This window comes from Monodelphis domestica, chromosome 2 (assembly GCF_027887165.1).
Source record: "Monodelphis domestica isolate mMonDom1 chromosome 2, mMonDom1.pri, whole genome shotgun sequence".
NCBI classification, from domain to species: Eukaryota; Metazoa; Chordata; class Mammalia; order Didelphimorphia; family Didelphidae; genus Monodelphis; species Monodelphis domestica.
The window spans coordinates 429,115,493-429,127,932 of record NC_077228.1 but is presented as its reverse complement, the minus strand read 5'-3'; the positions used below and the strand labels follow the sequence as shown (position 1 = coordinate 429,127,932).

At 36.8% G+C, this 12,440-nt stretch overlaps 1 protein-coding gene across 2 annotated transcripts in view; it reads left to right on the top strand.

Moving 5' to 3' along the window:
• PPIL4 (peptidylprolyl isomerase like 4) overlaps positions 1 to 7,475 on the top strand; it is a 30,219-nt gene extending 22,744 nt beyond the window's left edge. For both annotated transcript variants that reach the window (XM_007484709.3, XM_016428946.2), the window contains exon 13: positions 7,012 to 7,475. In XM_007484709.3, coding sequence (XP_007484771.1) covers positions 7,012 to 7,257 — 246 coding nt within the window. In that variant the 3' untranslated portion in view covers positions 7,258 to 7,475. The remainder of the gene's footprint in view (positions 1 to 7,011) is intronic.
• The last annotated feature ends 4,965 nt before the right edge of the window (positions 7,476 to 12,440 follow it).

Sequence of the window (12,440 nt, the reverse complement as noted above, 5' to 3'; positions counted from 1 at the left end):
CTATGGAAAATAAGAAACTAGAGTTATTAATTTAAATATAACACATCTTAGGCTTCAAAAATAGAATGGTTAGTGTGTTTGGGTAGTATGTCAGAAATAATAAATGGCTGTTTTGTACTTGATACTTCAGAGGAAGATGGGCCTAGAAAATTATATTTAACTATATCATATATTTGAAACAAAAGTAACTCACAAGAGGTAGTATGGTCTTGTGGCTAGAGAGCAGGCCTCAGTGTCAAAAAGATCTGCTTCTGTTACTTTGACTATGTAACCTTGGACAAATGAATTAATCTCTTATGCTCTAGGCAATTTTCTAAGGCTACATGTGTTAGGGAAGGTGACATTCTGCATTGATAAAGGGAGAGGACTAGGTCTTATATTATTTGTCTCCTCAGAACCTATTTTTCTTTCCCCGATTACTGCAGCAAAAGGATTAATGAAAGAAAATAGTTTATAAATGAAAGGCATGCCACCCTTTATTTTCCTTACTTGCTATTTTCATTTTATATCAGTATAGGTGGCTCTCTGTAACAAATGGTATATCAAACCTTGTTTGAAAATGTGGTCCATGTTAGAAATGGAAATCTATGACAACTTTTTTTTCAATTACATGTAGAAACAACTTTTTACATTTATCTGACATTTTGTGATCCAGCAAATCTTCTTTCCCCAAAATATTAATGTGATATAGGTTAACCATGTGCTCTCACGCAGTACATAATTCCATATTCCTTATGCCATCAAACTGTGGTAGTTAAAAGAGTGTTGCCTTAAATTGGGACCGCAGAAAATATGGTTTCAAGACAGTGTCTTGTTTTTAAATCAAATATAAGATGGTTGCCAGGGAAAAATTCCCAATTATTAAAATATACCCAAGTCAGCTGGGTTTTATAGAGATTTTAATTAATAAAAATGAGGAATTAAAGAAAGGGAGAGAGAGAAAAAAGGAAGTAATGAGAAAAGGATAGGCCGGCCCAGGCCAGCCCTGGCCAACCCAGGCTCAAGCCCTAAGAGAAAGATCAGTCAGTCCTTTATCTACTCTCCACAAGATTTGTCCAAGCAAAGATTCTAGTGTTCAGAGAGGCACCAGTTCAGCCAGCTCCATCTCCAGAGAGAGATTCTTCTGACAGTCCTGAGACTGTCTTGAGCCTCTCCTTTTAAAGGGCATTTTCTACTATGTCACCTCCCCTAAGTTCTCACATCTACCAATCACAGTAGACGTTTTCCAAAGGACAGACCATTCTTAATTCATACCTAAGAAGGCTTAAATTTTTGATTAAGTTCACACCAGAAAACCTTTGAGTAAGTTCTCACCTCTTTGCTCCTTGTAAATTCACAAGTTGCCTGACCTTTATAGGTACTTAGCACCCTTTTGTATTAGATCTAAAAATAGACACAGCTTAAGAACTTTTGCCTTACTATAAGTATGGGTTTAAGTATTTTTCATTGTTCAGCAAGGAGTTTCTTTCCCTAAGCAGGCTTAAGTAGGGGTGGAGTAGAGGTCTCACATTCCTGATCTAAGTTCCTTCATTGTTTAAAATGGGGAATGGTCTTAACCAAACCTTATGAAGTAGTGTCTGAGAATTTTTAAGATTCACAATCCAACCTTATGAAGTAGGGTCTGAGAATGTTTAAGGTTCACACATGAAAAACATGTATTATACATACAAGAAAAAACTCATGAAGTAAAAAAAGATATGCTTTTATCTGCAATCAGACTCCAATAGTTCTTTCTGGCTGTGAATACAGTTTTTCATCATGAGTCCCTTGGGGTTATCTTGGAACCTTGCATTGCTGATAATCCTTCACAGTTGATCATTATACAACATTTCTTTTACTATGCAACAATATTCTTCTCCTGGTTCTGCTCACTTCACTTTGCATCAGTTCATATAAGTCTTTCCAGGTTTTGTGATACTTTTTTCATTATAACTTCAAAACACCATGCTCCAAAGTATTATAGTTTAATTGAAATTAGTTCATGTGTAACAATAGTACTTAAGAAAGATGATTTAAATACCTCCTTTGTGCAGAGACTATATTGGACTTTTGAATATAGACATGGCTAAATGTTGGTGGCTGTCCTCAAGACAATTACAGTGTAGTAGGAGAAATAAAATGTATTTTAAGTAATTGCTAGTTTGTGTGAGGTGATTAAATAAGAATGGCATAAAGATACTCTAGGAATTTGGTGAGTTTTATAAAAGAGATGGTATTTGATGGTATTTGATAATTTCAAAAAGCAGAAATGGAAGGAGGATCTTTTAATGATGAAAAAAGAATTAGTTCAGAACCTTGGGATTTAGAGCTGGGAAGATCTTAGAGATCTTGTCTGATTCCCTTATTTTGTAAATGAGAATTTGGAGATGTGACTTGCCCTAGGTCATATAAATATATAATAGCAAAGCCAGGATTTGAAACCACGTTCAGACCAATTCTAGCCCTTTTGCCACTCTGTCAATGTGTGAAAGTACTAGTCAAGAATATTCAGGGAACAGTGAATAATCCATTTAGTTTGAAATGTAAAATATGTATTAGGGAATGGTAGGATATGAGACTAAAAAGTAGATGCCAGTTTATTGAGTTATACTTTATTTTCTAGAGCATCATTGGAGGTTTTAGGGAGGGAGATGACAAGAGTAGAATTGTGCTTTAGGAATATTCATATTGTCTTCCAATGTTTGATATATATATATATATATATATGGATAGGAGATACCCTAGATCAAACTGTCATGAGGCCACCTAGGGAAAAATTCTAATAAATGTAAATTTGTCATGAACACAAGCCTAAATGCTGATCAGATTTTTCTGAAGTAAAGACTTAAGACTTTTGGACTAACACCTGCAAATTCTTTTTCCTATTGTGAATTTCCTTGACACTATTACTAGATCCCTTATAAACTCTCAATAGCATTTATATTCTCTTATATGTTGATATGGGAAGAAGAGTATTTTTTTTAATAAATATTATTTTATTTGGTCATTTACAAACATTATTCATTGGAAACAAAAATCATTTTCTTTTCATTCCCCCTCCAATAGCCAAGGGATGATTCCACTGGGTATCACATGTGTTCTTGACTCCAACCCATTTCCGTGTTGTTGGTATTTGCACTAGAGTGTTCATTTAGAGTCTCTCCTCAGTCATATCCCCTCCACCCCTGTAGTCAAGCAGTTGCTTTTCCTCGGTGTTCTTACTCCCACAGTTTATCCTCTGCTTGTGGATAGTGTTTTTTAGATCCCTGCAGATTGTTCAGGGACATTGCATTGACACTAATGGAGAAGTCCATCACCTTCGATTGTACCACAATGTATCAGTCCCTATGTATAATGATTTCCTGGTTCTGCTCCTTTCACTCTGCATCACTTCCTGGAGGTTGTTCCAATCTCCATGGAATTCCTCCACTTTATTATTCCTTTGAGCACAATAGTATTCCATCACCAACATATACCACAATTTGTTCAGCCATTCCCCAATTGAAGGGCATCCCCTCATTTTCCAATTTTTGGCCACTACAAAGAGTGCAGCTATTCTTGTACAAGTCTTTTTCCTTATTATCTCTTTGGGATACAAACCCAGCAGTGCTATGGCTGGATCAAAGGGCAGACAGTCTTTTAGCACCCTTTGGGCATAGTTCCAAATTGCCCTCCAGAATGGTTGGATCAGTTCACAACTCCACCAGCAATGAATTAATGTCCCCAGTTTGCCACATCCCCTTCAGCATTCATTACTTTCCTTTGCTGTCATGTTAGCCAATCTGCTAGGTGTGAGGTGATACCTCAGAGTTGTTTTGATTTGCATCTCTCTGATTATAAGAGATGTAGAACACTTCTTCATGTGCTTATTAATAGTTTTGACTTCTTTGGCTGAGAACTGCCTGTTCATGTCCCTTGCCCACTTATCAATTGGAGAATGGCTTGATTTTTTGTACAATTGATTTAGCTCTTTGTAAATTTGAGTAATCAAACCTTTGCCAGAGGTTTTTATGAAGATCGTTTCCCAATTTGCATATTTTCCTATTCTTATTTTATGGTAAGAATGTTTTGACTCATATTTTCAGATGATCTTTTTAATTGTTTTCCAAAGGTGGTTAAGATATTGAAGTTTTTTCACTTATGTTATAGGAAATGAGTCTCAGGTAGTGGGTCACATGGTAGAAGGACAGGGTGATGATGTGGTAATGAGTTATATTATTGTGGTTCTTATGTTTCACTTGCATATGTAAGGGTTCAGATTTATTTTTTAAATTTGGGGCTCCATTTTTATCTAGAGAATCCTGAGATAGTTGTTGAGTAGCTTCTAGTTGTATGTGTAAATGGAGTTTCTCTGCATTGATTGCTGACTGTATGTCAAACTTTGTTTAAAATTTATAGAGTACCTTAGATGGGCCAATTTAATTTTGCTATAAAATATTTTGATAATCTCTTCATGTGCCTTGTTTTTACTTTGTTATAAGTCTGAGTCACTATTGAATTTATTTTACGGGATTATATTCTGTGGGTTTTGTTTTTTTGGGGGGCTATTAATGGGATGGAGAAATAATAAATGCTTGAGGGAGAGTAAAAGTCTAAAGAGGAAGTTGAGGATATAGTTCACTATTTTCTGACATTTATATTTAAGAAAACATTTCAAATTTTAAAAAGCCCCACCAAGTTAAAGAATCATGATTCTTTGTGTAAAGAATTGGTATTTTCAATCTAAGTAAAATATAAAATTTCCTTTCCCTATGACATCTATACATTTTTGGATATTTTCCAACTTATCAAATCAGAGCAGAAGAAATTTTCTGTGGATATTGTATGTTATTTCTAGGAATTTTGAAGAATGCTTGAATTTGTTTTGGCAGAGGAGGATAATAGGATTGTAGATTTAAAGAAGGAAAGTATCTTCCTCCTTCCTTCAGGAGGTCACACAGGTATTAAATTGGGAGTCAAGATTCCAACCTTATTTCAGATCTGTGTTTCACTGCACCATACTGAAAATTGTGAGGAAGTAATCAACATTTTATGCCACAAATAATGTGATTCTCTAAATTGCTGTCATAGCTGCTTGGGGGCTTTGAAGGTTAAGTACCTTTCCTGCGGATACATGGCTAGTATGTGTCAAAAGCAAATTTTTACAACTGGTTTTCTTGGCCCTGGAGCTAGCTATCCTTCTCTCCACCATTCCAGGCTGCTTGTTTTTTAAACCTTCGATTGCTTTGTCCCTGTGAACATCTGTGTCATTGTCAAGTCCTTTCTGAGTTAAAGCACTGATGCACAATTTAAAAAATTTGAGTTTTTGTGTGAAACTATTCAACATTGTCCAGAAGCCTTAGTGTTCTTGATTTTAAACTTTGCTATATATTTCTACTTTAATGTAAACATGTCAAGGACAAGTATTTTCATGGAGGCAGTAATCATGGGATTTCCATGGTCAGAATGAATCAGAAGGAAGGCAGTCTTGAAAGGAAGTGGCATTTCAGGAACTCTCTGATAGAGGAAGAACCATAAATATTTCAATTCTCACCCACTTTGCTGAAATTTAAAAATGTAATTAGGAGTGGAAGTTGGGAAAGGACAAGAAAAAGGAAGGAAGAGTTTATCACTTATCCCCCCCCTCCAACTCCTAACCTCTGCCTTTTATTTTCTGTGATGTGAAACTTTTCATAGGATACACCAGGAAAGAATTGTTTGCTCTTACAGATATAACTCATAAGAGTCAAATCAGGGCAGGCAAGTCTCTTTAACAAATATCTAGAAAAATTTGTACTTTTGTTATAAAGATATGCATTGTACAGTTCTTAATTTTAGGTACTGATTTTTAATTGAAATTGTTTAGAAGTTAGGACTAAAATTTGTCCCTGATATTTTTCTTGGTAAATGTATATCTAAAATCTTAGTTGGGAATCTGACTGGCCCTGAGCAAGTCATTTAATCTCTGTGGCTCGGTTTTTACATCTGTAAAAATGGGAATGTTAGTATCACTAAAAAAAAACCCTCAACTCATTCCTTTTATTATTTTTTTAATTACAGGTAGGAGCAATTTTTTTTTTAACAATTGATTTCTGACCTTTAGCAATCCAAGTTCTCTCCTCCCTTCTCCCTCCCTCCCTACTTGGCAAACAATCTTATATAGGCTGTTCCAGTGTTGTCCTGCAACCCAAATTCCCCATTCCTCATGTTGTAAAAGAAGAAACTCATGAAGGATATAGGGCAAGAAATGGCATGATTTGATCTGCATTCTGGTTGTGAATAGCATTTTTCATCTCATCAGTCTCTTGGGGTTATCTTGAATCTTTGCATTGCTGATAATAGTTTAGTCCTTCACAGTTAATCATCACACTGTTATTTGTTACTATGTACAGTGTTCTCCTGGTTCTTCTCATTTAACTTTATATCAGTGGCACCTACAATTCAGGGTTATTGGGAGAAACAAACGAAATAACACATAGAAACACACTTTGTAAAATTCAAGCTAGTTGTGATGATGATGATGATGATTGTCTAATATCTAAATCTACAACCAGCCATTCTACTAGTTCTTATTGAGTTTCTATTAACAAAACCCACTTTAAAAATACCACTTTTCTGTTGTGTTTCTTTGGGACCTGGAACACTGAAGTATCTGAAGATTTTAAAATGAATAGCACACAGAAGGTAACAGAGGTATGTGATAGATGTGAACAGTCTGCAACATAAAATCAGTGTTCAGCTATGAAGAACAAGAGTAAAAGATTTCATTAGGGAAATGTATGTATGACAAGAAGAGAAGATGCTCGGCTCAATGTCTTTGTGACTTCAGAAGAAGGTGAAGAAAGCCTTAACATGCAATGGACCTGTGACAGATTGATGGGAGAATCTATAGTCACACAGGATGGACAGGAACCAATGGGCTGAATCTGTATCAATGGAAGGAATTTCCCAATTAAAGAGATCATCTCTCCATTTGAATGTTGTTGATTTTGACTAGTATCCCCCAAATGAGCTATTATTGCTCCCATAAATTTCTCAATTTTCTTTTGGCAGGATTCCAGCCGGGAGTGGCGTCATAGGAGATATGAAGAAGAGTGTTGTAAGGAGAAGCGAAAGAGTGAAAAGAGAGAGAGACCTCAGAGCCGCAGCCGGAGTCGATCTCGGGATAAAGATGTTTACCATAGTAATAGTAAATCTAAACACAGAACAGAACCCTATGAAAGAGAAAGGGAGAAAAAGAGAGACAAAAGCAGAAGTCCGAAGAAAGTTAGAGACAAAGAAAGATCTAAGTACAGATGAAAGGAAGATACATCACAAGATGGATTATAGATTTTTCCCTAGTGTGTCTTATCATGCTAATTAAGGATTTGTACAGCCCCAAATCAAAGAAGTCAGAGACTGTTCCTAACTTTTATCTGCTTTAAATCTTTCACTGCAAGTATATGGACATTTTCAATTAATACAAAGTATACAAGACTGTGAAAGGTTCAATAAAAGATTTTTAAATTTTTCTTGGATATTTTGATATGTTTTTGTTTCAGTTGTGTCCAACTCTTCATGACTGCATTTGGGGTTTTCTTGGCAAAGATGCTGGAGTGATTTGCCCTTTCCTTCTCCAGCTCTTTCTATAGATGAGGAGACTGAGGCAAATAGAGTTAATTGATTTTCCTAGAGTCACACAACTAATAATGGTCTGAGGCCAGATTTGATCTTAGGGAGATGAGTCTTCCTGACTCCAGGCCCAGCATTCAATCCACTCTTCCACCCAGCTGCCCTTGTTAACTAATTTAATTGTTAAAAACTGACATTTATTTAGTGCATACATGTCAGCCACTGTTCTAAGAGCTTAACGATTATTTTCTTGTTTGATTCTCACAACAAACCTCAGAAATCATTTCTATTATTATGTCCATTTTTACAGATGAGAAAACTAAGGCAAACAGGTTAAATAACTTGACCAGAGTCACATAACTAGTAAGTGATTGAAGTTAGATTTGAACCAGGTCTTTCCTGAATCCAAGCCCAGATTCCTATTTGCTGTGCTACATAAATGGTGGGGATATGATGACAAAAGTGAATTAAACAGTCCCTGCCCTTGAGGAGCTTATAGCCTTATGAAATAAATATGAGAATTTTGTCAAGATGGAGTAGTAGTTGGGAGCAGAGGATGGGATACAGAATCAGGAAGGCCCTAGTATAGAAAGTAGCCATTGAAGTGAACTTTGAAGCAAATGGGATGCCAAGAAGAAAGTAAAGAAGGGAGTGCATTATGGGTTTGAGGGTGGTAACAGCCTGTGTAAAGGCATTGAGAGGGGGCATGGAAAGTGGTTCTGATTTGGCTGTACTTTAGAGCAGGAAGAGGTTCTAGGACAAAAAGCAGTAAGGATTGGCAATGGGGGTTAGGTAGCTTGCCCAGGGAGTGTCTGAGCTCAGATTTGAACCCAGGATCTCCCATCTCTAGGCCTGGCTCTCAACCTACTGAGCCATTTAGTACCCTTAATATTACCATTATTGATTAATATGATGTGCAGTTGAAACAACTCAATTCTGAACTAGTTAAATCCAAAATTGGAAGTGGACAAAAAAAATGACACAGACATCAATTGTAATTTTTTAAAAAAATAGCCTATGTAAGGGGCAGCTGGGTAGCTCAGTGGATTGAGAGCCAGGCCTAGAGATGGGAGGTCCTAGGTTCAAATCTGGCCTCCGACACTTCCTAGCTGTGTGACCCTGGGCAAGTCACTTGACCCCCATTGCCTAGCCCTTACCACTCTTCTACCTTGGAGCCAATACACAGTATTGACTCCAGGATGGAAGGTAAGGGTTTAAAAAAAAAAATAGCCTATGTAAACTAATTCTAAAGGAGCCCAGAGAGTACCTTCAGTCAGTAAATATCTGACCCAATCACCAAATGGATAGAGATGGATGCCAAAGGCAACAGCAGATTAGAATTTATAAGCCTGTTATAAAGCCTGTTATAAGCCTGTATAAAGCTTATAACAAAGGATGATGGATGAATATGAACATTTTTCTCATAAAGTTGAGAGAAACAGTGGAAAATAAAATCAATTGAAAGAGCTTTGAAAGACATTCAGAAAAACAGTCATCAAGGAATATTTTAAAATTAATAACTTTTTTTACATCACCTAAATTTTCCCCCTATATCTTTCCTCTCTTCCCCCTCTTGAGTATCCCAGTGATATTGAAAGAGGACACAGAAAAAAAATGGAAAAGATTTATAAATTTTTTTCATCAAAAACAATGAAACAAGCACTCTAATGTTAATTACAGCCCTAGATGTGCTAATAGAGGAGTAAATGGTACTGAAGAAAACAGTGATGGTTAAAGCAGCCACTTGGACCGTGTTTATATAGAAGATCTATTTTTTAGGTACCACAATTTAAGGACATCAAGGGGGAATATATATTCAAGATAACTGAAAGAGGGGAATATATCAAAGGTATGGAAAAAAATCTTTGATCCTATTAATAATATTGAAAAAAACAACCAAAATAATATAACTCTTGACCTATATGCCTACTGTCCCATTAATAAACAAAGTCATCAGTACATGAATTGAAGGCATTCTTGATAAAGGTATTTGTAGGGAAATACTGAGTTTTCACAAATGATATTTGACAATGGACCACATTTTCCATAATTTTCATTATTTCACAATTTACTTAAAGATAAGAATACCAGATCCCACTGTGCTTATGTTTTGTGGGATCATGAAAGAGTAAATATCATCTTACAGGCTCTTTTTCAACAAGGTTCTCTGATTTGGACATGAACATTATTTAAGATTCCTTAAAATAATCCAATAGCAAAAGTAACACTCTTTATCATGGTATAGACATAACATAAAACAAGAAGATAGTCAGATTTTAAAGGTGTTTGCCATTGTGATGGATAAAAACCAGCACTAAACCCAGGTTCAAGAAGGGTTCCCTGTGGAGGGTGAATTTCTCCAGATGCTTCTTTTTGTACAAATATTGTATTGATGACTTCAAACATGACAGAGATTCTCAGAAGAGACCGGTTATGCCATGAGTGAAAAGAATTTGTCCTAACCATCCAAAAGGATGAAGGACATCTACTGCACAGATGACAATATGCATTTTCATGGACAGTCTGTAGAGCTTGTTCCATCTGGGTTCCATATTTATTTCTGAGTCAGGTAGTACCATAGGGTTTGGAGCTGAGCAAGAGGAAGCTAGGCTTTGGGGAAATTGCAATGCTTCCCAAAAAAGCTGCTCATGAAGGCAAGGACCCATGCTTTTAATACCACCATTCTAGCAGGATTGCTGTATATCAGTGAACCATGCAATGCTACAGTTAGTTTCCAAAGGATTAAAAATGAATATCACAAAAGAACGCTGTCCACATCCAGAAAAAGAATGTGGGAGTAGAAGTGCAGAAGAAAAACATGATTGATCCCACGGTTTGATGGGGGTGGATATGATTGGGAATGTTGACTTTGATATTAATGATATGGAAATAGGTTCTGAACAAATGATACATGTAAAACCCAGTGGAATTGCTCATTGGCTCTGGGAGAGGAGAGGGAGAAGGGGAGGGAAAGAACATGAATCTTGTAACCACAGAAAAAATTATTCTCAATTAATTAATCAATAAAAAAATTTAAAATTAAAAAAGCAAAAAACAAAAAAAGAATATCACAGAAGGCAATGGAAAGGCACATGGTGAGTGTGAGCAGGCACAACAATAACAATAATAATAGGTACCATTTATAGGATGCTGAATATCCCATTTGATCTTCACAACAACCCCCAGGAGGAAAGTGCTATTTTCATCTCCATTTTAAAGTTGAGGAAACAGGCAAACTGAAGTTAAGTGACTCCCCCAAGGTCACCTAGCTAGTAAATAAATGCCTAAGACTAGATGAATTAAGGTCAGGTTTTCCTGACTCCAGGGCCACGCTTGGTCAGCTATGTCGCCCACTCGCCTAGGTGCAAATATAATCAATGAGGAATTTTATCTAGGAAGAGTAAAAGGTATCAAAGGCACAACTAGGTAGCGCTGGTAGAACACTAGGTCTAAAGTCAGGAAAACTCATCTTAATGAGTGCAAATCTGGCCTCAGACACTAGTGTGTGATTCTGGATAAGTCTGTTAACCCTCTTTGCCTTCAGTTTCTTCATCTGTCAAAGGAGCTGGAGAAGGAAATGGCAAACGACTCCAGTATCTTTGCCAAGAAAATCCCAAATGGGGTCATGAAGAGTTGGACATGACTAAAAAAACAACTGAACAAAAAAGATATCAAAGAATCGTATATTGAGAAGTGGTAGGGCACCTAGTTAGTTCAGTGGGTGGAGAACCAGACCTGGAAGTAGAAGTCCTGGGTTCAAGCCTGGCCTCAGATACTTCCTAGCAGTGTAACTCAGGGCAAAATACTTAAGTTGCCTAGCCTTTACTGCTCTTCTGCCTTGGAACTAATATTTAATATTGACTCTAAGATGGAAGGCAAGGGTTTAAAACAAAAAAAGAAGAGAAACCAAACTGGTTAAAAGTGAACAAAAAAGATGTCAATTAATTGTATTTTAAAAAGAGGAGTGGGGCTGAATTTATGGTAAAGGTGAGGTGGAAAGCCAGAGTACTCTACTGGTATTCTTAAAATGAGCAGGAACTGAGGAAAGCCTTGAGCCAGTTGGGTGGAACTCCTGTTATGCACAGTTTGTTATGCATCATTACAGGGAGCTTCCAGATCAGTCTGATCACAAATCCACTTTTATTCTCACCATTTTTGAGAACATGATTGCCCTCTCCCCCACTTTTCTGATTCTTCCCCAACCTCTGTTTTTATTCTGTGTGAATCTCTGTTGTGTTTTTGTAAACAATACCTTCTTGAGTTTTGCTTTCTGACCCATATGGCTATGCTTCCTTTTATGGATGAGTGAATTCTCTTTGTATTCATTTATATTTGTGATTACGCTGATAAAGTTTTGCCCCCTATATTATATATACCCAGCTATATAATGTTTTCTCTGGCTCACAAACTTCTTTTTACAATGTAGCTTACCTTCTACTCCCAACAACCTCAATTTGAATTGGTAGTTTGGGTCCCCGTAGGACAGTTGACTGCTTCTCTTCTAAGAACATTTTTGCTAAAAGGTTATTTGTTGAAAACAAAGGAATGTTGGAAGATCAAAAGCTTCCCTCCAAACTGAGGACATCCTCTGCCCTTTGCACTTGCTCACTGAGAAGAGAGGATTCAAACATGAAAGCCAAAGGTAGTGAAACCCAGGCAAGCATGTGGCTAAGGGTGTCCTTTTCTCCCTTTGAGGGGTCCTCACCAAGTTCACTTTGAGGTAGGATGCAGCCAGTGGGCAAATTGTACCCTTGATTGCAGCATCGCCTAGCTTGACTGCTGGGTTGACTGCTGTTCTTGATCAAGATCAGAACTGTCCCCATACTAGAACTGACTGTGACAATTGCCAGCAGACTCTTTTCCAACTCTAG